The sequence below is a fragment of the Somniosus microcephalus genome, chromosome 26 (assembly GCF_052327205.1).
Source record: "Somniosus microcephalus isolate GS21.2 chromosome 26, FLI_Smic_1.0, whole genome shotgun sequence".
In the NCBI taxonomy this organism is placed as follows: Eukaryota; Metazoa; Chordata; class Chondrichthyes; order Squaliformes; family Somniosidae; genus Somniosus; species Somniosus microcephalus.
The window spans coordinates 1028206-1052014 of record NC_141012.1 but is presented as its reverse complement, the minus strand read 5'-3'; the positions used below and the strand labels follow the sequence as shown (position 1 = coordinate 1052014).

At 47.8% G+C, this 23809-nt stretch overlaps 1 protein-coding gene across 11 annotated transcripts in view; it reads left to right on the top strand.

Annotated features, from left to right (window-relative positions):
- The first annotated feature begins 7437 nt into the window (after window positions 1-7437).
- LOC147100184 (rho guanine nucleotide exchange factor 12-like) overlaps window positions 7438-23809 on the top strand; it is a 278585-nt gene continuing 262213 nt past the window's right edge. For 6 of the 11 annotated variants that reach the window (XR_015073688.1, XM_085967602.1, XM_085967601.1 and 3 more), the window contains exon 1: window positions 7438-7505. Coding sequence is in view for 9 of the 11 variants with exons in the window: in XM_085967602.1 (XP_085823728.1) it covers window positions 7453-7505 (53 nt within the window). In the remaining 2 variants the exon portion in view is untranslated. Of the gene's footprint in view, window positions 7506-21536; window positions 22355-23809 lie in introns of those variants that run through there. The other 5 variants (XM_085967605.1, XM_085967600.1, XM_085967604.1 and 2 more) reach the window with 2 other exon arrangements.

The following is a 23809-nucleotide window of genomic DNA, read 5'->3' as shown; positions in this document are numbered from 1 at the left end:
GGTGATGAAGAGCTGGAGGTGTATAATAACTTCACATTCGCTGCTGATGGAGACAAAATGAAGGTAGATAAAATAATGGAACAGCTTGAGGCCTACTGCATACCTAAACGTAACGTGACGTTTGAGAGGCACAGATTTTTCACATGTGTACAGAAAACGGGTGAGACTATTGATCAGTATGTGACTGAACTGAGAAACCGAAGCAAAACATGTGAATTTGGGGGACAAACAGACTCGCTGATAAAAGACAGACTGGTGTGTGGTATTCCAGATAATGGTCTAAGGGAAAGACTGCTAAGAGAGCAAGATCTAGACCTGGGAAAAGCCATAGCACTGTGTAGGGCTACAGAGACTGTGAAGTCGCAGGCAAAGGAGCTGTTCAGTGACAGTAGCTGCAACGTGGATGCAGTGAGAATGAACGGACACAAACCGTTTAACAAAAAGAGCGCCAATGTGAAAAAAGAGGCGTGGCCAGCGAACGAAAATGAAAGGGACAATCGAAAGTCATGTAGTCGATGCGGTACACAGCATCCACCAAGAAAGTGTCCAGCATATGGTAAAACATGCAATAGTTGCAACAAAAACAACCATTATGCCCGTTGCTGCAAGAACCAAGCGCAACAAAGCAAGGTCCATGCAGTAGATGAAAGCAGAATAGAGGAGTTCTATGTAGATGTTGTGTCTGAAAACAAAAAAGAAAAAAGAGACTGGATGTTGACACTAAAAGTGAATGACATACACATTCCATTTAAATTGGATACTGGAGCACAAGTTAATGTGATATCAGAGACTGATTTTAAGAAAATTAGACCCAGACCAAAGATACATGGAAAAAAAGTGAAAGTGACAGGATACTCAGGTACTGATATACCAGTGAAAGGAAGATGCATTGTCAAAGTGACACACAAGGACAAAGAGCACACGCTAGCATTAATCGTGGTGCCAAAGGATGTGCAGGCCATACTAGGTTTAATAGCCTGTGAGAGACTGAACCTGGTAAAGAGAGTTCTCGTTGTGGAAAGCGAAGGAGAGACAGTCTATGATGAACTCATGAAAGAGTACAACGACCTATTTCAGGGTCTAGGCTGCCTTCCAGGAGAACACACGATCAGAGTAGATAAAAGTATGCCAACGGTCATACATCCATGCAGAAAAGTTCCGTTTGCTCTTCAAAAGCAACTGAAGGCAGAGTTGAACAGGATGGAAAGCCTGAACGTGATTCGGAAGATAAATGAGCCAACTGAGTGGGTGAGTTCCCTCGTCGTTGTGGACAAAAAGAATGGAAAGCTCAGAATTTGCCTGGATCCAAGAGATCTAAACAGAGCAATAAAGAGAGAGCACTTCAAGCTTCTTACACGTGAGGAAATCATGTCACAGTTTGCAAATGCAAAGTATTTCAGCAAGTTAGATGCATCATCAGGATTTTGGCAGATGAAATTGGACGAGGCAAGTTCAAGACTGCACGTTCAACAGTCCATTTGGCAGATACAGATTCCTAAGGTTACCATTTGGCATTGCCTCAGCTCCTGACGTGTATCACAAAACTATCCATATGATCTATGAGCACCTGGAGGGAGTTGATACATCAATGGATGACATCATAGTATGGGGAACCACGAGAACTGAGCATGACGAGAGACTGAAAAAAGTGCTAGAAGCAACAAGGAAAACAAACCTGAAGCTGAATAGAGAGAAATGCCAGCTCGGGGTGACAGAACTGACATTCGTGGGAGATATCCTTAGCAGTGAGGGCATCAGACCAGATCCCAGAAAGGTGTCCGCCATTGAGAATATGCCAAAGCCACAATGCAAAAAGGACGTGCAGAGGTTTAATGGAATGATCAACTACATGGGTAAATTCATATCCAATCTCTCAGAAAAGATGGCGCCACTGAGACAACTAACTGAAAAGAACATAGAATGGGAATGGAATCATGAGCATGAGAAGTCATGGAGCGATCTAAAGAAACTGCTCACAGAGGAACCAGTTCTGAGATTTTATGACCCAGCGAGACCCATCAAGATATCATCAGATGCATCACAGAGTGGGCTCGGTGCTGTTCTTCTGCAAAAATATGATTACTGGCAACCTATTGCATATGCATCGCGCTCAATGACAGACGCGGAGATGCGATATGCTCAAATAGAAAAGGAGCTGCTCAGCATCACATACGCCTGTGAAAGATTTCACCAGTTTGTGGCAGGACAAGCAATCAGTGTAGAGACTGACCATAAGCCCTTGATTGCATTGTTCCAAAAGCCACTAAATAGCTGTCCGCTTAGAATACAAAGAATGATGATCAGGCTGCAACGCTATACACTGAATGTTGCGTACACACCAGGTAAGCTGATGTATACAGCAGACACGTTGTCCAGAGCTGTTGACCCAAGTGAGCCCGCAAACACCAAAATGGATGAAAAAGTGAACACCTACGTGGACATGATCACAAGTGCACTGCCCATAGCAGATGCAAAAATGGAGCTCATAAAGACTGAGACAAACAAAGATGAAACAATGAGACGACTGAGGAAAAGCATCTTGGATGGATGGCCCAACATGAAGCAAGACTGCTCACCTGACATGGCAGAGTACAGGAACCGCAGGGCGGAACTATCAGTGGTCGAAGACATCATCTACAAAGGAAGTAAAATAGTTATCCCAAAGAGTCTGAGAAAAGAGATGCTAAAAAGGATCCATGGAGGACATCTGGGAATCGAAAAGTGTAAGAAAAGAGCACGAGAGGTGATGTACTGGCCACGAATCAACCAAGATGTGACAAATGAGGTGTCAAACTGCACAATATGCCTGAAATATCGAGCAAGCAATCCGGTAGAACCACTAAAGCCACACCCAGCGCCAGACAGACCTTACCAGAAGGTAGGCGCTGACCTATTCGTATGTCAAGGGAAGGACTATCTTGTAGTTACAGACTATTACTCCCTGTATCCAGAGGTTTGTAGACTGTACACCACCACTGCAGATGCTGTGATAACATGTATGAAAGCCATATTCTCCAGACATGGCGTGGCAAGCGAGGTCTTCACAGACAACGGACCCCAGTTTTACAATGCAAGTTTCCGACACTTTGCCAAAGAGTGGGACTTCGTCCACACAACGTCAAGTCCTCACTTTCCACAGTCCAATGGACTAGTGGAAAAATCGGTCCAGACAGTGAAAAGACTGATGTACAAGGCAAAAGACAGTGGAACTGACTTCTACCAAAGCATGCTTGTATACCGCACAACGCCGCTCGAGTGTGGTATGTCACCAGCCCAACTCCTTATGGGACGTCGGCTAAGGTCAAACCTACCCATCCCGGAGAACCTCCTGAAAACAAAAGGGGGAGAAAGTGAGGAAGTTCAAAGAACAACAGAAAGAAAAGCAAAAGTACTACTATGACAGAGGAACACAAAACCTACCTGAACTCCACACTGGTGACCAAGTAAGGTTCAAAGACAAAACAAACATATGGACTCAGAAGGGAACTGTCCTGAGTGAAGTTCAACCAAGATCATACACCATTCAGACAGATGAGGGTGCTGTTCTGAGAAGAAATCGTCGAGATCTTCTCATGGGACCAGCCACAGCAAGTCAAAAGACTGATACTGTTGAACAACCTGATCACACAGCAGGTCAAAAGACTGATACTGTTGAACAACCTGATAACACAGCTGAGAAACCATCATCTGAGGCAACAACTCAGATTCAAGGACAATCAATCAGAAAATCCTCAAGACACGTGAAGCCTCCTGAGAGACTCATTGAGCAAATTTAAGGACTATTGTTATAGAAGGAAGTAATGTTATCTTATTCTTTCTTCAAGTTCTAGAGTATTTACATATTTCATGTGAACACACAAAGCAAGGTTAAAAAACCTTGATAATGATAATGTAAGTTCATTAAGTGTTACAGTTAAATTGCAGATTAATACAAAGAAAACATGTTGTTAGTTAAAAGTAAAATACTTTTTTAAGAAAGGGAGATGTAATGATATCAGCAAATAGTGATGGTATTTGCCTGTTTGATTATGATGCCTTACCAGCATGTTTGCCTGATTGATTACTTATGCCTGACCAGCAGAGGGCATGTGAGAGACAAGCAGTTTAGTTTTACTTTCGTTTTAGAGGGATCTCTAGCATGGTGTCTCCTGTAATGCTGTTTAACTGAGTTGAACATACTTTAGATTAAAAGACATTCTCTTTCATAAATGTCTCGTCATTGAACCCACAAAGAATCAATACAGTGGGTAGCCTAGTGCCTCATGTCTTAATATACATACAGCTGGGAAGTGCAGTCTTATATACAGCTCTACACAGCTCTACGGCTCCACCTAGTGTCCACTATAGAATGACATGTTATTGATCATTGCATCCCCCTTTCTTTGAGGTTTAACAAAATCAATATCAATCAACTTTCAAGAAAACAATAAAGATAATATCAGTAACACTTTTGTTAGTGCTCTATAAACATAAACATTTTCAAAACAGTCAACACATTTTCAAAGCTTTACATTGTACTCAAAGATTAAGTCTATCAGGCTTTTTTACTTCACGTGTGGATCTTCTCAACACGGGTAAGTCTGATGTGTCTTCATGAGATTGTTCTGGCGGTGAATGACCAGATGCAGTTGCGGCATTGTCATCAATCTGCTCTTGTATAGATCGAGGTCTCCTTGCGATCTTTGCTTGGAGAGGGTTTCAGTGTTTCCTTCACTCTTCATGCCATAACTCTCAATGTAGTCAATGCACTCTCGAAAAACTGCTGGCAGCTGGCTCCCATCATACAGCATAGACCTCTCAGCAGCCTCAGCTAATGGAACACCAAAGATTGGCCTGAGGGAAGAAGGAGTATCCACCGGAACTGCTTCCTGCTCTGGTGCAGGCTTCTTCTTTTTCTTTTTCTCTTTCCACTGCTTAACAACATCTGCTGTGGTTATATCTTTGGACTTTTTCTCCTTGTGTTTTTCCTCTTTGTGCTTTTCTTCCTTTGGCTTCTCTTTGACCTTAAAGTCTTTTTCTTTCTTCTTGGAGAAACTAGGCTTTTTGAAGACATGGATACCCTTTGGCCTTTTCATCCTTGATGGGCTCTCTGCTTCATCACCTGAGTCATCTGGCCTGCTTATGGCACAGTTTATACGGTAGACTCTCTTGACCAGTTCTAAGTCTTCACAAGCTTTGTCACCTAGTATCGAATCAAGTCTTTCAGCCACAACAGAAAACATGAGATGATGCACTTTGTCTTTGACTGTCACTTTAAGTCTGCATACACCTAAGCTATCTATTTTCTGTCCATTATAGCTCTTCAGTAGTACTGACTTTTTCTGTATTTTGGGCTTTTCTTTCATATTTTTTATGTCACTCATACTGATTAAGTTTGCTTTTGCCCCAGTGTCCAGTTTCAATGTAACTAATGCTCCATTTATCTGCAGTGGGATCATCCATTTGTCCACTTTTACTGCATTGACTTTATGTTCAGCATTGTCCATTTCTGAGGGTTGCACATTTTCTGTATCTTTTTTGATATCGTCACATGACACCATTCCTACAAAAAATGTCTCACTTAAATCAGTGTCCTCAATCACATTAACTTGTTGCCCTTTCATTGTTTTTACTTTTGAAAAGCATTGTTTGGCAAAGTGATTCTTTCCATTACACTTTGTGCACATTTTTCCAAATGCTGGGCATTGTCTTAACTGGTGTTTGTAACCACAGCGTTTACAATTAAAAATTTCATCCTCCGATTGCTTTTCATTTCTGTTCTGCCCACGTTTCTTCCCCTTGTAGGACACAGCACCGACAGCAGCATTATCACTCATTACAATCGCATCATTATTGATTTCACTGTAAGTCTTCGCGTGCTTTCGAGCTAGCTCGCTGGCTTGGCATATTTTCACCGCATTTTCCAAATTTAGTTCGGTTTCTCTCAACAGACGTTCCCTGACTTTTTTATCATGAATACCAAACACAATCTGGTCACGAATCATGGATGCTTTGAGCTCAGAGAAATTACATGTCTGTGCTTTCAGTTTCAGATCAGTTATAAAGCTATCAAAAGTCTCATTTTGCTGCTGTGTCCGAGAACAGAAGATGTATCCTTCATAGGTCTCATTCTTTTTGGGAGAGCAATGTGCATCAAATTTTTTTAGCACATCTTCTAATTTTTCTCTGTTCTCCTCTGGATTAAATACAAATGTATTAAATACCTCTATCGCCTGTGGGCCTGCAACCGCAAGCAGCAACGCTATCTTCCTTGTGTCTGGCTTCGTACCGAATCCGATGGCTGCAATGTAGAGTTCGAATTGTTGTTTAAGAGTCTGCCAATTGTAGTCGATGTTTCCTGTGAGTTTCAAACGCTCTGGTGGCTTCAAATTCTCCATGTCGCTTTTCACAATTTTCAGCAGATCTTCACCATCCTGGTACCATCTTATGTTCATTAATAAATAGACATTCTTAGTATGAACACAGCTAGCTTTTGCTAGTTACTTTATTGAGCACATGTGGACTAGGTACAGTATCTGTAGAGGCTTCCATCTTGACTGCTGCCTTGTGGGTAGCCTAGTGCCTCATGGGTAATGTAGTCATAATATACATACAGCTGGGTAGTGTAGTCTTATATACATCTCTACACAGCTCTACGGCTCCACCTAGTGTCCACTATAGAATGACATGTTATTGATCATTGCAGGGGTCTGTGGGGTCTCGGTGTATCGGGGTCTGTGGGGTCTTGGTGTATCAGGGTCTCGGACTCTGTGGGGTCTCGGTGTATCAGGGTCTTGGGGTCTGTGGGGTCTCAGGGTCTCGGGGTCTGTGGGGTCTCAGGATCTCGGGGTCTGTGGGGTCTCGGGGTCTGTGGGGTCTCGGTGTATCAGGGTCTTGGGGTCTGTGGGGTCTCGGTGTATCAGGGTCTCGGGATCTGTGAGGTCTCAGTGTATCGGGGTCTGTGGGGTCTCAGGGTCTCGGGGTCTGTGGGGTCTCAGGTTCTCGGGGTCTGTGGGGTCTCGGTGTATCAGGGTCTTGGGGTCTGTGGGGTCTCGGTGTATCAGGGTCTCGGGATCTGTGGGGTCTCGGTGTATCAGGGTCTCGGGGTCTTTGAGGTCTTGGGGCCTGGTTCTCGGGGTCTCGGACACCAGCTCCCTCAGCGCACAGATTACACGGGTTTCACTGCAACAACGAAAAAAGGGACTGGATACAGAAATTATGAAAATGAATGTTTTATTGAACAATTCTTCACTGACAATTGATAAACTTTATTCTGTTTCTATATCGTTAAAAAGAGAAAAATACAATAAAGTACACCTGGGTTTTCATTGTTTTAAATAATCTGAGCTTTAACTTTCTGAGCAGGATCGAAAGGGAATTGGATAAATACTTGAAAAAGAAACATTTGAAGAGCTATGGTGAAAGAGCCGGGGAGTGGGACTGCATGGTGAAAGAGCCGGGGAGTGGGACTGCATGGTGAAAGAGCCGGGGCGTGGGACTGCTAAACTTTCAAAGATCCGGCACAGGTACGATGGGCTGAATGGCCTCCTTTTGTGCTGTAAGATTCTATGATTCACTGACAGCCCATCACAGTGTCAGAATCTGACGCGTGAGCCACACGCCTGCTCGAGCCTCCGACTATCCGACAATCCCCTAATACTGACAGCAAGAGCTCAAAAAGGGCAGGATTGGGTGCTAAATATTCCTGGAATTTAGGTGTTCAGGAAAGATAGGGAAGGAAAGAAAGGCGGTGGGGTGGCAGTATTGATTAAGGAGAATATTACAGTGCTGGAGAGAGGATATCCTGGAGGTGTCAAGGACAGAATCTAATTGGTTAGAGTTAAGAAACAATAGAGGTGCCATTACACTACTAGATGTATTCTATAGGTCACCAACTAGTGAAAAGGATATAGAGGAGCAAATTTGCAGGGAATTTACAGAGAGGTGCAAGAACTATAGAGTAGTGATAATGGGGGACTTCAACTATCCTAATATAGACTGGGATAGTAAAAGTATAAAGGGCAGAGAGGGGGGAGAATTTCAGAAGTGTGTTCAAGAGAACTTTCTTGATCAGTACGTTTCCAGCCCAACGAGGAAGGAGGCATTGCTGGATCTGGTTCTGGGGAATGAGGTGGGTCAAAGTGGAGCAAGTGTCAGTAGGGGAACATTTAGGGAACAGTGATCATACTATCATAAGGTTTAGATTAGCTATGGAAAAGGACAGGGAGCAATCTAGAGTAAAAATACTTAATTGGAGGAACAGTAATTTCAGTGGGTTGAGAATGGATCTGGCCCGGGTAAATTGGAATCAAAGATTGGCAGGCAAAACTGTAATTGAACAATGGGCTGCCTTTAAAGAGGAGATGGTTCAGGTACAGTCGAGGTACATTCCCATGAGGGAGAAAGGTAGGGCAACTAAAGTCAGAGTTCCCTGGATGACGAAAGAGATAGAGAGTAAGATAAAGCAGAAAAAGGGGGCGTATGACAGATGTCAGGTTGAGAATACAAATGAGAACTAGGCTGAATAAAATAAGTTCAGAGGGGAAGTGAAAAAGGGAAATAGAAGGGCAAAGAGAAAGTATGAGAATAGACTTGCAGCTAACATAAAAGGGAATCCAAAAGTTTTCTACAGGCATATAAATAGTAAACGGGTAGTAAGAGGAGGGGTGGGGCTGATTAGGGACCAAAAAGGAGACCTATGCATGGAGGCAGAGGGTATAGCTGAGGTACTAAATGAATACTTTGCATCTGTCTTAACCAAGGAAGAAGAAGCTGCCAAAGTCATAGTGAAAGAGGAGATAGTTGAGATACTGGGTGGGATAAGAATTGATAAAGAGGAGGTACTGGAAAGGCTGGCTGTACTTAACGTAAATAAGTCACCAGGACTGGATGGGATGCATCCTAGGATGCTGAAGGAAGTAAAGGTGGAAATTGCGGAGGTACTGGCCATAATCTTCCAATCCTCCTTAGATACGGGGCTGGTGCCAGAGGACTGGAGAATTGCAAATGTTACACCCTTGTTCAAAAAAGGGTGTAAGGATAAACCCAGCAACTACAGGCCAGTCAGTTCAACCTCGGTTGTGGAGAAGCTTTTGGAAATGATAATCCGGGACAAAATTAACAGTCACTTGGACAAGTGTGGATTAATTAAGGAAAGCCAGCATGGATTTGATAAAGGCAAATCGTGTTTAAGTAACTTGATTGAGTTTTTTGATGAGGTAACAAAAAGGGTTGATGATGGCAATGTGGTTGATGGTGTACATGGATTACAAAAGGCGTTTGATAAAGTGCCACATAATAGGCTTGCCAGCAAAGATGAAGCCCATGGAATAAAAGAGACAGTGGCAGCATGGATATGAAATTGGCTAAGTGACAGGAAACAAAGAGCAGTGGTGAAAGGTTGTTTATCTGACTGAAGGAAGGTATACAGTGGTGTTCCCCAGGGGTCGGTTCTAGGACCACTGCTTTTCTTGATATATATTAATGACTTGGACTTGAGTGTACAGGGCACAATTTCAAAATTTGCAGATGACACAAAACTTGGAAGTATCGTGAACAGTGAGGAGGATAGTGATAGACTTCAGGAAGACATCGACAGGCTGGTGGAATGGGCAGACGTGGCAGATGAAATTTAACGCAGAAAAGTGCGAAGTGATACATTTTAGTAGGAAGAACGAGGAGAGGCAATATAAACTAAAGGGTACAATTCTAATGGGGGTGCATGAACAGAGAGATCTGGGGATATATGCACAAATTGTTGAAGGTGTCAGGGCAGGTTGAGAAAGCAGTTAAAAAAACATGGGATCCTGGGCTTCATAAATAGAGGCAAAGGGCAGGATTTTCATTGGGCCGTGGAGGCGGGATTGGAGGCATGTGGGGGGTTAAAATACCGAAATCGCGGGTCCCAACTCCAACCCGCCTCCATGCCAGTTTCAAAGGAGGCGGGTACCCGCCCCACACTGGGACCCGCCTCCCCGAGGTGGGAAGGGGATTAAGGCAGTTTTTAGCCTAATCCCTATTTTTAAGGTTGAAGTGTGGGATTCCCGACGGCTCCAAACCACGCCAAGTTAGAGGAGGCGGACCGTCAGGATGAAGGGCTTGGAGGGGTCGAGATGTCCAGTGTTCAGGTGAGTGATGGGTGCATGAGTGCAAAGGTAAATGTGTTTGGTGTGTGTAAAGTGTTTAAAGAGGTTTTACTTACCTTTACTTACTTTTACAGCCTTCCTTCATCAGGTCTCGGGAGTCCCTCATCTCACCGGCACAGAAAGCAGAATGGCTGCGAGCTGTCAAAAATTGCAGCATTCAGCTTTCTGTTCCAGGGAGATCTCTAAATCATCCTGACAGGAAGGAATTAACTTGGAGTACAGATTGTCAGTGTTTGACAGCTTCAAACAGCTGTGAAACACTGTTTTTCATCTGTCAAAAGGTCTTGACAGATTAAATTTTAATCGGTGACGTCACCTGTTGCCGGGTGGCCCTTAATTGGCCTGCTGAGCCCGCTGGGCGGGCTCAACAAGGTCAATCAAATCAATATTGCGTGGGTTGGCTAGAACTCGATGGAGGTGGGACTACAACCCCGAAAGTTGTACTGGAATTTTTTGAGGATGTAACTGGTAGAATAGATAAGGGAGAACCAGTAAATGTGGTGTATTTGGACTTTCAGAAGGCTTTCGATAAGGTCCCGCATAAGAGATTAGCGTGTAAAGTTAAGGCACATGGGATTGGGGGCAAGGTACTGACTTGGATAAAGAACTGGTTGGCAGACAGGAAGCAAAGAGTTGTAATAAACGGGTCTTTTTCCGAGTGGCAGGCAGTGACTAGTGGGGTACCGCAGGGATCGGTCCTTGGACCCCAGCTATTCACAATATATATATAGATGATCTAGACGAGGGAACTAGATGTAATATCTCCAAGTTTGCAGATGACACAAAGCTGGGTGGGTGTGTGTGCTATGAGGAGGATGCCGAGAAACTCCAGTATGATTTAGACAGGTTGGGTGATTGGGCAGAAGCATGGCAGATGCAGTATAATGTGGATAAATGCGAGGTTATCTACTTTGGTGGCAAAAACAGGAAGGCAGATTATTATCTGAACGGCAATAGATTGGGAGAAGGGGAAGTGCAACGAGACCTGGGTGTCCTTGTGCACCAGTCGCTGAAGGTAAGCATGCAGGTGCAGCAGGCGGTTAAGAAGGCAAATGGTATGTTGGCCTTCGTAGCAAGAGGGTTCGAGTACAAGAACAAGGATGTCTTGCTGCAGTTGTACAGGGCCTTGGTGAGACCACACCTTGAGTATTGTGTGCAGGTTTGGTCGCCTTATCTGAGGAAGGATGTTCTTGCCATGGAGGGAGTGCAGCGAAGATTCATTAGACTGATACCTGGGATGGCAGGAATGACGTATGAGGAGAGATTGGGTCGATTGGGCTTATATTCACTGAAGTTTAGAAGAATGAGAGGGGATCTCATTGAAACTTATAAAATTCTGACAGGACTGGACAGACTAGATGCAGGAAGGATGTTCCCGATGGTCGGGGAGTCCAGAACCAGGGATCACAGTCTAAGGATAAGGGGTAAGCCATTTATGACAGAGATGAGGAGGAATTTCTTCACCCAGAGAGTGGTGAACCTGTGGAATTCTCTACCACAGAAGGCAGTGGAGGCCAATTCGTTAAATATATTCAAGAAGGATATATGTGCACAAATCGTTGAAGGTGTCAGGGCAGGTTGAGAAAGCATTAAAAAAAACATATGGGATCCTGGGCTTCATAAATAGAGGCAAAGGGCAGGATTTTCATTGGGCCATGGAGGCGGGATTGGAGGCATGTGGGGGGTTAAAATACCGAAATAAATATATTCAAGAAGGAGTTGGATATATTTCTTAAGGCTAAAGGGATCAAGGGATATGTGGAGAAGGCAGGGACCGGGTACTGAATTTGGATGATCAGCCATGATCTCATTGAATGGCGGAGCAGGCTCGAGGGGCCGAATGGCCTACTCCTGCTCCTATCTTCTATGTTTCTATGTTTCTAGTCCCGCCTCCAACCCGACTCCTCAATGAAAATCCAGCCCATAGAGTACAAAAGCAAGGAAGTTATGATGAACCTTTATAAAACACTGGTTCGGCCTCAACTGGATTATTGTGTCCAATTCTGGGCACCGCATTTTAAGAAGGATGTGAAGGCCTTAGAGAGGGTGCAGAAAAGATTTAAAAGAATGGTTCCAGGGATGAGTTACGTGGATAGACTGGAGAAGCTGGCGGTGTTCTCTAGGGCAGGGAAGGTTGAGAGGAGATTTGATAGAGCTGTTCAAAATCATGAGGGGTCTAGACAGAGTAGATGGAGAGAAACTGTTCCCGTTGGCGGAAGGATCGAGAACCAGAGGACACAGACTTAAGGTGATTGGCATAAGAAGCAAAGGCAACATGTGGAAAAGCTTTTTTACGCAGTGAGTGGTTAGGATCTGGCATGCACTGCCTGAGAGGGTGGTGGGAGCAGATTCAATCATGGCTTTCAAAAGGAAATTGGATAAGTAACTGGAGGAAAACATTTGCAGGGTTACGGGCAAAGGGCGGGGGAGTGGGACTAGCTGAAGTGCTCTTGCAGAGAGACGGCACAGGCTCGACGGGACTGTGCTGTAACCGTTCTAAGAGGACCCCAATAACCAACGGTCCTGAACTGGGCAGATGGTTATACTGACCCTGGGTCTGGGGGAGGGGTGAGTTCGGCCCTGGAGCTGCGGGGGAGGGGTGAGTTCGGCCCTGGAGTTGGTGGGAGGGGTGAGTTCAGGCTGGGGGATGGGGTTGAGTTCTGCCTGGGGTGGGGGTGGTGGGAGTTCGGCCTGGGGAGGCGGGGGAGGGAGGGGGGTGTTGGAGCTCGGCCCCTGGGGCTGTGGGGAGGGGGGGAGTTCGGCCCCTGGATTTCAATGTAAGCAAATGTGAGGTCATCCACTTTGGACCTAAAAAGGATAGAACAGAGTACTTTCTAAATGATGAAAAGCTAAAAACAGTGGAGGTCCAAAGAGACTTGGGGGTCCAGGTACATAGATCGTTAAAATATCATGAACAGGTACAGAAAATAATCAAAAAGGCTAATGGGATGCTGGCCTTTATATCTAGAGGACTAGAGTACAAGGGGGTAGAAGTTATGCTGCAGCTGTACAAAACCCTAGTTAGACCACACCTGGAGCACTGGGAGCAGTTCTGGGCACCACACTGTAGGAAAGATATATTGGCCTTGGAGGGAGTGCAACATAGGTTTACAGAATGATACCCGGACTTCAAGGGTTAAATTACGAGGAGAGATTACACAAATTAGGGTTGTATTCCCTAGAATCTAGATCGTTAAGGGGTGATCTGATCAAAGTTTTCAGGATGTTAAGGGGCAAAGATAGGGTAGATAGTATTTCTGCTGGTTGGGGATTCTAGGACGAGGGGGCATAGTCTGAAAACTAGAGCCAGACCTTTCAGGAGTGAAATTAGGAAACACACAAAGGATGGTAGAAGTTTGGAACTGTCTTCCGCAAATGGCAGTTGATGCTAGATCAATTGTTAATTTTAAATCTGAGATTGATAGATTTTTGTTAACCAAAGGTATTAAGGGATATGGGCCAAAGGCGGGTATATTGAGTTCGGTCGCAGATCGGCCATGATCTCATTGAATAGCGGAACAGGCTCGAGGGGCTGAATGGCCTACTCCTGTTCCTGTGTTCGCTGGGGGGTGGAGGAGGGGTGCGTTGGAGTTCCTCATCCTGAGGCAGAGGGCAGTGGGTGTTCAGCCCCTGGGGCTGGGGGGAGGGGATGAGTTTGGCCAGGGAGATGGCTGAGTTGGTGTTCCTGAGGCTGGGGGAGGGGGAGCGGGTGAGTTCGGCCTTGGGGCTTGGGGGGTGGGGGAGGGGTAAGTTGGAGACCCTGCCCTTGTGTCTCTTCATGGTTTGTAACAGCTACTTTGGGTGTTGTTAACGTTTTTGGGGAAGTTCCTACTGTGGATGTGCATCAAGGCCATGAGTTTTTACTTTGTTCACTGACTCTGTTCTGGTCTTTGAATTCATGTTCAGTGTTTATTGAAAAGTTCAGTGTAATGAGGTTTAGGACTGTCTCTTCAAGGAGCGGTCTAGAGAAATGAATTGCTGGGAAGCAGAGATTGATATAAGCTGCAAGGACAGGGCTCGGCAGGGAACCTGAGCTGTCCATCCTTTGCTGTACTTCTGCAATCTGCCTCACTGCTCTTCAGACATGCGGTTTGGGGTCTTCACGTGAATGAGTCACTGTATAGTTCTGAAGACAGGATTTTGATGATGTCATTCACCTAAGGTGGATTAATTTTTAGATGTCAAATTACATCTGCTTTAAAACCTTCAAGAATGCAGACACAAGGGGATGCTAACCCTCTGTGTCACTTTGTACTCATACCTGCTGATCTTAGACTGAATGTTACTTGATAAAATGTAAAATTTCTATGTTATATACCTCCCCTTAAATGAGGAGTCTGCGGTCTCTCCTTAATGTTAGAAATTAGCACCAGTAGTTCAGCAGTAACAGTTTTTTGGCAGTCTAGCAATAAATATCACGTGAGCGAGCACATCTTGTGTTACATTGAACAGATTAATTTACCCTCATCAGTAAATTACCAGGTGTACGGCTCGGTGAGTTTAGTGAATAACTAATCGTACATTAAAGGAAGGTCGCAGGTTCAATGCTCAGTCTACTCTCGGCTCTCGGTTAGGATACTACAATTGGAACCAGTGCCCCATTACTAGGTAGGGCAAAGCAGCCAACGCCTCTGCTCCTGATCTCTGTCCAATGATCCCTGGTGGAATGTGTGCGTGTACGGACATTGGATGAACGCAGGAGCAAGCTTGGCTCTGATAGAATCATAGAATCCTTCAGCACAGAAGGAGGCCATTCATCCCGTCGTGCCTGTGCTGGCTCTTTGAAAGAGCTGTCAATTGGTCCCACTGACCCACTCCACTCCTCACCTTTCTCCCCATAACCCTGCAAATTAGTCCTCTTCAAGTACATGTCCAACTGCCCTTTGTAAGTCCCTACGGAATCTGATTCCACCACACTTTAAGGTCGTGCGTTCCGATTCTTAAAAACCCTCTGTGTGAAGAAATTTCTCCTCATTTCCCCTCTAGAAAGAAAGACTTGCATTTATATAGCGCCTTTCATGATTACCGGACGTCCCAAAGCGCTTTACAGCCAATGAAGTACTTTTTTGAAGTGTAGTCACTGTTATAATGTAGTTCTTTTGCCAATTATTTTAAATCTATGACCTCTGGTTACCGACCCACTTGCCAAAGGAAATAGTTTCTCCCTACTTGCTCTATCAAAACCCCTTAAAATTTTGAATATCTTTATTAGGTCTCCCCTTAATCTTCTCTGCTCCAAGGAGAACAGCCCCAGCTTCTCCAATCACTCCACATAACTGAACTCCTTCATCCCTGGTAACATCCTGGTAAACCTCTGTACAAGATACACTGCAGCAACTCGCCAAGGCTTCGTCGACAGCACCTCCCAAACCTGTGACCTCTTCGCTCCCTTAAATCCAAGGGACGCAGACTTGAACGGATATGGCGGACAACTGGTTTAGCCATTCTCTTCACCGCCAGATCTGGCTGGACCACATAAATCATTATTGGGTCCTGCTCTTGTCTGCCAAAATTGCTCGCTATTCCAGTATCATTCTGAAATGCAAAGATAAACCCTGGCTTCTATTCTCCACTGCTAACCGTCTTCTTAAACCCCTCTCCCCTGTCTCCTCCACCCTCACCTCCGACAATAAGTGTGAGGACTTCTTTTCTCTAAGATTGAGACCATCCGTTCAGCTGCCTCTGCCACTTCCCTTCCCTCCCCTAGCCCACCGGGCCAAACTTCTTCTAAGGTTACCCCCTGCCCTAGCCCTGAACTCACATCTTTCTCCAGTTTCTCTCCGATCTCCCCTCATGACCTCTCTGCGCTCATCTTGTCCATGAGACCCACTGCCTGCTCCCTCGACCCTATTCCCACTAAACTGCTGACCATCCAACTTCCTTTTCTGGCTCCCATGTTAGCTGACATTGTTAACAGTTCTCTCTCCTCGGGTACTGTCCCCCTCTCCCTCAAATCTGCCATCATCACCCCTCTCCTCAAAAAACTAACCCTTGACCCCTCTGTCCTTGCAAACTACTGCCCATCTCCAACCTCCCTTTCCTCTCCAAAGTCCTTGAATGTGTTGTCGCCTCCCAAATCCGTGCCCATCTTTCCCACAACTCCATGTTTGAATCCCTCCAATCAGGTTTCTGCCCCTGCCACAGTACTGAAATGGCTCTCATCAAAGTCCTTCTTGACTTGTTGGCAACCTTTGACACCATTGACCACTCCATCCACTCCAACGCCGTCATCCAGCTGGGTGGGACTGCACTGGCCTGGTTCCATTCTTATCTATCTAATCGTAGCCAGAGAATCACCTGCAATGGCATCCCTTCCCGCTCCCACATCATAACCCCCAAGGATCTATCCTTGGCCCCCTCCTATTTCTCATCTACATGATGCCCCTTGGTGACATCATTCAGGTCAGAGGCTGGGTATTCTGTGACGAGTGTCTCACCTCCTGACTACCCAAAGCCTTTCCACCATCTACAAGGCGCAAGTCAGGAGTGTGATGGAATACTCTCCACTTGCCTGGATGAGTGCAGCTCCAACAACACTCAAGAAGCTCGACACCATCGAGGACAAAGCAGCCCGCTTGATTGGCACCCCATCCACCACCTTAAACATTCACTCCCTCCACCACCGGTGTACTGTGGCTGCAGTGTGTACCATCTACAAGATACACTGCAGCAACTCGCCAAGGCTTCTTCAGCAGCACCTCCCAAATCCGCGACCTCTTCCGCCTAGAAGGACAAGGGCAGCAGGCGCATGGGAACACCACCACCTCCAAGATCCCCTCCAAGTCACACACCACCCTGACATAGAAATATATCACCGATCCTTCGTTGCTGGGTCAAAATCCTGGAACTCCCTACCTAACAGCACTGTGGGAGTACCTTCACCACACAGACTGCAGTGGTTCAAGAAGGGGGCTCACCACCACCTTCTCAAGGGCAATTAGGGATGGGCAGTAAATGCTGGCCTTGCCAGCGACGTCCACATCCCAGGAATGAATAATAATTTTTTTGTTAAATAATCAAAAAGGCTAACGGAATGCTGGCCTTTATATCTGGAAGACTAGAATAACAACAATTTGATTTTGAAAGGAACTTGGAGGTGGTGATGTTCCCATGCACCTGCTGCCCTTGTTCTTCGAGGTGGTAGAATTTGCGGGTTTGGGAGGTGCTGCCGAAGAAGCCTTGGTGAGTTGCTGCAGTGCATCTTGTAGATGGTATACACTGCAGCCATGGTGTGCCGGTGGTGGAGGGAGTGAATGTTTAAGGTGGTAGATGGGGTGCCACTCAAGCAGGCTGCTTTGTCCTGGATAGTGTTGAGCCCTCTTGAGTGTTGTTGGAGCTGCAAACATCACTTCTGACCTTATGATGGAGGGAAGGTCATTGATGAAGTAGTTGAAGATGGTTGGGCCTAGGACACTGCCCTGAGGAACTCCTGCAGCGATGTCCTGGGGCTGAGATGATTGACTTCAAACAACCACAACCATCTTCCTTTGTGCTAGGTATAACTCCAGCCAGTGGAGAATCTTCCCCCTGATTCCCATTGACTTCAATTTTACTAGGGCCCCTTGATGCCACACTTGGTCAAATGCTGCCTTGATGTCAAGTGCAGTCACTCTTTCCTCACCTCTGGAATTCAGGTCTTTTGTCCATGTTTGGACCAAGGCTGTAATAAGGTCTGGAGCCGAGTGGTCATGGTGGTACCTGAACTGAGCATCGGCAAGCATGTTATTGGTCAGTAAGTGCTGCTTGATATCAATGTCGACAACACCTTCCATCAATTTGCTGATGATTGAGAATACACTGATGGGGCGGTAATTGGCTGGATTGGATTTGTCCTACTTTTTGTGGACAGGACATACCTGGGCAGTTTTCCACATTATCGGGTAGATGCCAGTGTTGTAGCTGTACTGGAACAGCTTGGCTAGAGGCGCGGCTAGTTCTGGAGCACAAGTCTTCAGCACGACAGCCGGGATGTTGTCGGGGCCCGTAGCCTTTGCTGTATCCAGTGCGCTCAGCCATTTCTTAATGTCACGTGGAGTGAATCGAACTGGCTGAAGACTGGCTTCTGTAATGGTGGGGACCTCAGGAGGAGGCCAAGATGGATCATCCACTCGGCACTTCTGGCTGAAATTGGTTGCAAACACTTCAGCCTTGTCTTTTGCACTGGCGTGCTTGACCCTGCCATCATTGAGGATGGGGATATTCATGGAGCCTCCTCCTCCCGTTAGTTGTTTAATTGTCCACCACCATTCACAACTGGATATGGCAGGACTGCAGAGCTTTGATCTGATCCTTTGATTGTGGGATCACTTAGCTCTGTCTATAGCATGCCGCTTCTGCTGTTTAGCATGCATATACTCCTGTGTTGCAGCTTCCCCAGGTTGGCACCTCATTTTTAGGTGCCTCATGGATGCCCAGTTTTGAGCTGCTAGATCTGTTCTGAATCTATCCCATTTAGCATGGTGGTAGTGCCACACAACACAATGGAGGTTATCCTCAGTGTGAAGACGGGACTTTGTCTCCACAAGGACTGTGCAGTGGTCACTCCTACCAATACTGTCATGGACAGATGTATCTGCAACAGGCAGATTAGTGAGGACCAGGTCAAGTAGGTTTTTCCCTCGTGTTGGTTCTCTCACCACTTGCCGCAGGACTCGGCCAGCTCGGTCAGTAGTGGTGCTACCGAGCCACTCTTGGTGATGGACATTGAAGTCCCCACCCAGAGTACATTCTGTGCTCTTGCTACTCTCAGTGCTTCTTCCAAGTGGTGTTCAAACATGGAGGAGTACTGATTCATCAGCTGAGGGAGGGTGGTAGGTGGTAATCAGCAAGAGGTTTCCTTGCCCATGCTTCACCTGAAGCCATGAGACTTAATGGGGTCCGGAGTCAATGTTGAGGACTCCCAGGGCCACTCCTTCCCGACTGTATACCACTGTGCCGCCACCCCTGGTGGGTCTGTCCTGCCGGTGGGACAGGACATACCCAGGGATGGTGATGGAGGAGTTTGGGACATTGGCTGAAAGGTATGATTCTGTGAGTATGACTATGTCAGGCTGTTGCTGGACTAGTCTGTGGGACAGCTCTCCCAATTTTGGCACAAGTCCCCAGATGTTAGTGAGGAGGACTTTGCAGGGTCGACTGTGCTGGGTGTGCTGTTGTCATGTCCGAACCCGGTCCTGAGGTCGTTGCCGGGTGGTCCGTCCAGTTTTATTCTTATTGTTGTTTTTAGTTGTGGTTTTTGTACAACTGAGTGACTTGCTCGGCCATTTCAGAGGGCAGTTAAGAGTCAACCACATTGCTGTGGGTCTGGAGTCACATATAGGCCAGAGCAGGTAAGGACAGCAGATTTCCTTCCTTTAAAGGACATTAGTGAACCAGATGGGCTTTTACGACAATGTGATAATTTCATGGACACCGTTACTAACTGTTTTATTTAATTAAATGAATTTAAATTCCCCAGCTGCCGTGGTGGGATTTGAACTCACGTCTCTGGATCATTAGTCCAGGCCTCTGGATTACTTGTCCAGTAACATTACCAACTATGCAACCATTTGGTACCTGTTCATGACATTTTAATGATCTCTGTACCTGGACCCCCCGAGTCACTTTGGACCTCCACTGTTTTTAGCTTTTCACCATTTAGAAAGTACCCTGTTCTATCCTTTGTAGGTCCAAAGTGGATGACCTCACACTTGCCTACATTGAAATCCATTTGCCACAGTTTTGCCCATTCGCTTAACCTATCAGTATCTCTTCATAATTTTATACTTCCATCTACACTGCTTACAATGCCACCTATTTTTGTGTCATAGGCAAATTTGGACATGTGGCTTTCTATTCCATCATCTAAGTTGTTAATAAATACAGTGAATAGTTGAAGCCCCAACACAGATCCCTGCGGGACACCACTAGGCACATCCTGCCAATTAGATTACCTACCCATTATCCCCACTCTCTCTCTCCTGCCACTCAACCAATTTCCTAACCAGGTCAATAATTTGCCTTCAATTCCATGGGCTTCAACTTTAGTTAACAGCCTCTTATGAGGGATTTTATCAAATGCTTTCTGGAAGTCCATATAACGCACTGATCTCAGTAGCTCAAAGGGTCTGACAGTAGCATTTGATCCTGCTTTTGCTACTTGTCACAGGTTTTGTATAATATAAACATCCTTATTCCTTTGTGCCATACTGTAACGTACAGGTGTTAATGTACAAAGAATTATATAAGACTTGATCTCTCATAGGTTGCACATAGGGAGTGAAGTCCATGTGTTGTCTTCAAGTGGATGAGTTAGAGGGCAGGGATAATGGGACCAGGGCACACAGATGTAATTCAGTACTTATTTTAGAGTTATACTGTCTGTCCTTATATGTTTATAAATATTTCTATTATAAATTCCTATGTAAACGTGTCACACTGTAATGCCTGCCTCCTGCTGGTGGGAGTGTGTTATTACAGTGGGACCAGTTTACATTGTAAATGTGGAGAGAGGAATTTATAATGGAAAAATCAGTGTGTAACTGAGCCAACATGAGCAGGAAGATCATGTTAGAGTTAGACCTTCTGTCCTTATTTGTATTTCCCAGGTTCCAACCTGGGGTGTTTGACTGCTGTCAGCCTCCTTGGGCTGGAGGACCTGCCCCCTGTCCCAGACCCAGTGTCGAGGGGAGTCTGGAATCTGCACTCACTGGGGGGGGGGTCGGTGTCTGGGGGGGGTCGGTGTCTGGGGGGGGGTCGGTGTCTGGGGGGGGGGGGGGGGGGGGTCGGTGTCTGGGGGGGGGGGGGGGGGGTCGGTGTCTGGGGGTCGGTGTCTGGGGGGGGGGGGGGGGGTCGGTGTCTGGGGGGGGGGGGGGGGTCGGTGTCTGGGGGGGGGGGGTCGGTGTCTGGGGGGGGGGGGGGGGGGTCGGTGTCTGGGGGGGGGGGGGGGGTCGGTGTCTGGGGGGGGGGGGGGGTCGGTGTCTGGGGGGGGGGGGGTCGGTGTCTGGGGGGGGGGGGGGGTCGGTGTCTGGGGGGGGGGGGGGGTCGGTGTCTGGGGGGGGGGGTCGGTGTCTGGGGGGGGGGGGGGTCGGTGTCTGGGGGGGGGGGGTCGGTGTCTGGGGGGGGGGGGGGGGGGTCGGTGTCCGGGGGGGGGGGAGGTCGGTGTCTGGGGGGGGGGAGGTCGGTGTCTGGGGGGGGGGGATAGGTCGGTGTCTGGGGGGGGGGGGAGGTCGGTGTCTGGGGGGGGGAAGTCGGTGTCTGGGGGGGGGAGGTCAGTGTCTGGGGGGGGGAGGTCAGTGTCTGGGGGGGGGTCAGTGGGTGGGTCAGTGTCGGGGGGGGGGTCGGTGTCTGGGGGGGGAGGTCAGTGGGGGGGTCAGTGTCCGGGCGGGGCAGCCGCCGCTCTCCCACGGGATTTTAACCCGGGATTACTTTGCGCGGAGGGAGGGAGCGGGCGGCGCGGCTCCGGGCGGGGGTGAATCGGCGGCGGAGGGAGCGGCCGGAGGTGAAGCGGTCTGAGCAAAGTAACAAAGTAACAACCGGAGAGAGAGAGAGAGAGACCCGCACCCCCGGGGCACCGAGAGACAGAGAGCCGGGGCACCGAGACACCGAGAGCCCCACCCCCGGGCACCGAGAGCCGGGGCACCGAGAGCCCCACCCCCGGGCACCGAGCCGCACCCCCGGGGTACCGGGACACAGAGCACCGCACCCCCGCCCAGCGCACCCGCACTCCAGCCAGGCCCTGTTCGGCTCGGCTCGGCTCGGCATGGAGCCGGGAGAGTGAAGCACCGAGCGGGCCCGACACACACCGCAGCCCGGGGCCCGAGTGCCCGGCAGCACAGGCCGATCCTGTATCGACCCCGCGCTGGATACTGAGGCTGAGTCGCTGCTGTCGGGGCCGGAACGCCGCACTGGAGTCGGTGACAAGACCAAATCGATACCGCCCTGGGTCAAGTAATGAGACTGAACCGATAAATACCAATCGCTGATCGATACCTGGGCCGGGGGGTTTGCTCGCTCTCTGGGATGGGCTTCACTCCTGGAGTCGCCCCTGAGTCCCGATAAACACCCGGAGCAGGGCACGAACCCGGGACACACTGGGCCATCGACAGAGCTACAGCTTTTACTCGTCCCGGATTATCGCTTATCGATCAATATCAGAATTTGGGGGAGAAAATGAGAATTGGGTAATTTGTGGGAGCAGCAATCAGTGAGAAGAGCCAAATGAGCGTTACACCGTCCGGCCTGAGCGAGAGGTAAGGAGGCAGAGAATAAACAGCAAATTACTGCTAAATACACAATAACTAACAGTGTCTAGACCCATCAGTGTGGGGGTATAATGTGAGGGGGTGAATGCAAGGCGCTGGGGGGGGGTGTGCTGGGGGAGTGGGTACAGGCGGTGAGTGCGGGGCGCTGGGGAGTGGGTATGGGCGGTGAGTGCGGGGAGTTGGGGGAGTGGGTACGGGCGGTGAGTGCGGGGCGCTGGGGCATGGGTACGGGCGGCGAGGGAGGGGAGTTGGGAGAGTGGGTACGGGCGGCGAGGGAGGGGAGCTGGGGGAGTGGGTACGGGTGGTGAGTGCGGGGTGCTGGGGCAGTGGGTATGGGTGGGGGAGTGGGTATGGGCGGTGAGTGCGGGGCGCTTGGGGGTGAGTACGGGCGGCGAGGGAGGGGCGCTGGGGGAGGGTGCGGGGCGCAGGGGGAATCATGTAGGGCTTGGAGGGGATTATAGGGCAGTGGGTGGGTGAATATAGGGTGCAGGGGGTGATTGTATAGTGTAAACACTCCTCTGGGGTATTGGCATACAATATAACGTGGATAAATGCGAGGTTATCCACTTTGGTGTCAAGAACAGGAAGGCAGCTTATTATCTGAATGGCAATAGATTGGGAGAAGGGGAAGTGTAACGAGACCTGGGCGTCCTTGTGCACCAGTCGCTGAAGGTAAGCATGCAGGTGCAGCAGGCGGTTAAGAAGGCAAATGGTATGTTGGCCTTCGTAGCGAGAGGGTTTGAGTACAGGAACAAGGATGTCTTGCTGCAGTTGTACAGGGCCTTGGTGAGACCACACCTTGAGTATTGTGTGCAGTTTTGGTCGCCTTATTTGAGGAAGGATGTTCTTGCCATGGAGGGAGTGCAGCGAGGATTCACCAGGCTGATACCTGGGATGGCAGGAATGACGTATGAGGGGAGATTGGGTCGATTGGGCTTATACTTGCTGGAGTTTAGAAGAATGAGAGGGGATCTCATTGAAACTTATAAAATTCTGACAGGACTGAACAGACTAGATGCAGGATGGATGTTCCTGATGGTCGGGGAGTCCAGAACCAGGGGTCACAGTCTAAGCATAAGTGGTAAGCCATTTAGGACAGAAATGAGGAGGAATTCCTTCACCCAGAGAGTGGTGAACCTGTGGAATTCTCTACCACAATAGGCAGTAGAGGCCAATTCATTAAATATATTCAAGAAGGAGTTGGATATATTTCTTAAGGCTAAAGGGATCAAGGGGTATGGGGAGAAAGCAGGGACCGGGTACTGAACTTGGATGATCAGCCATGATCGCATTGAATGGCTGAGCAGGCTCGAGGGGCCGAATGGCCTACACCTGCTCCTATCTTCTATGTTTCTATGTAATATCTCACTGGTGTTGGAGCACATTATAATCGTGCTCTATATCAACTGTGTACAAACTCTGGTGATACTCAGTTAAGACATG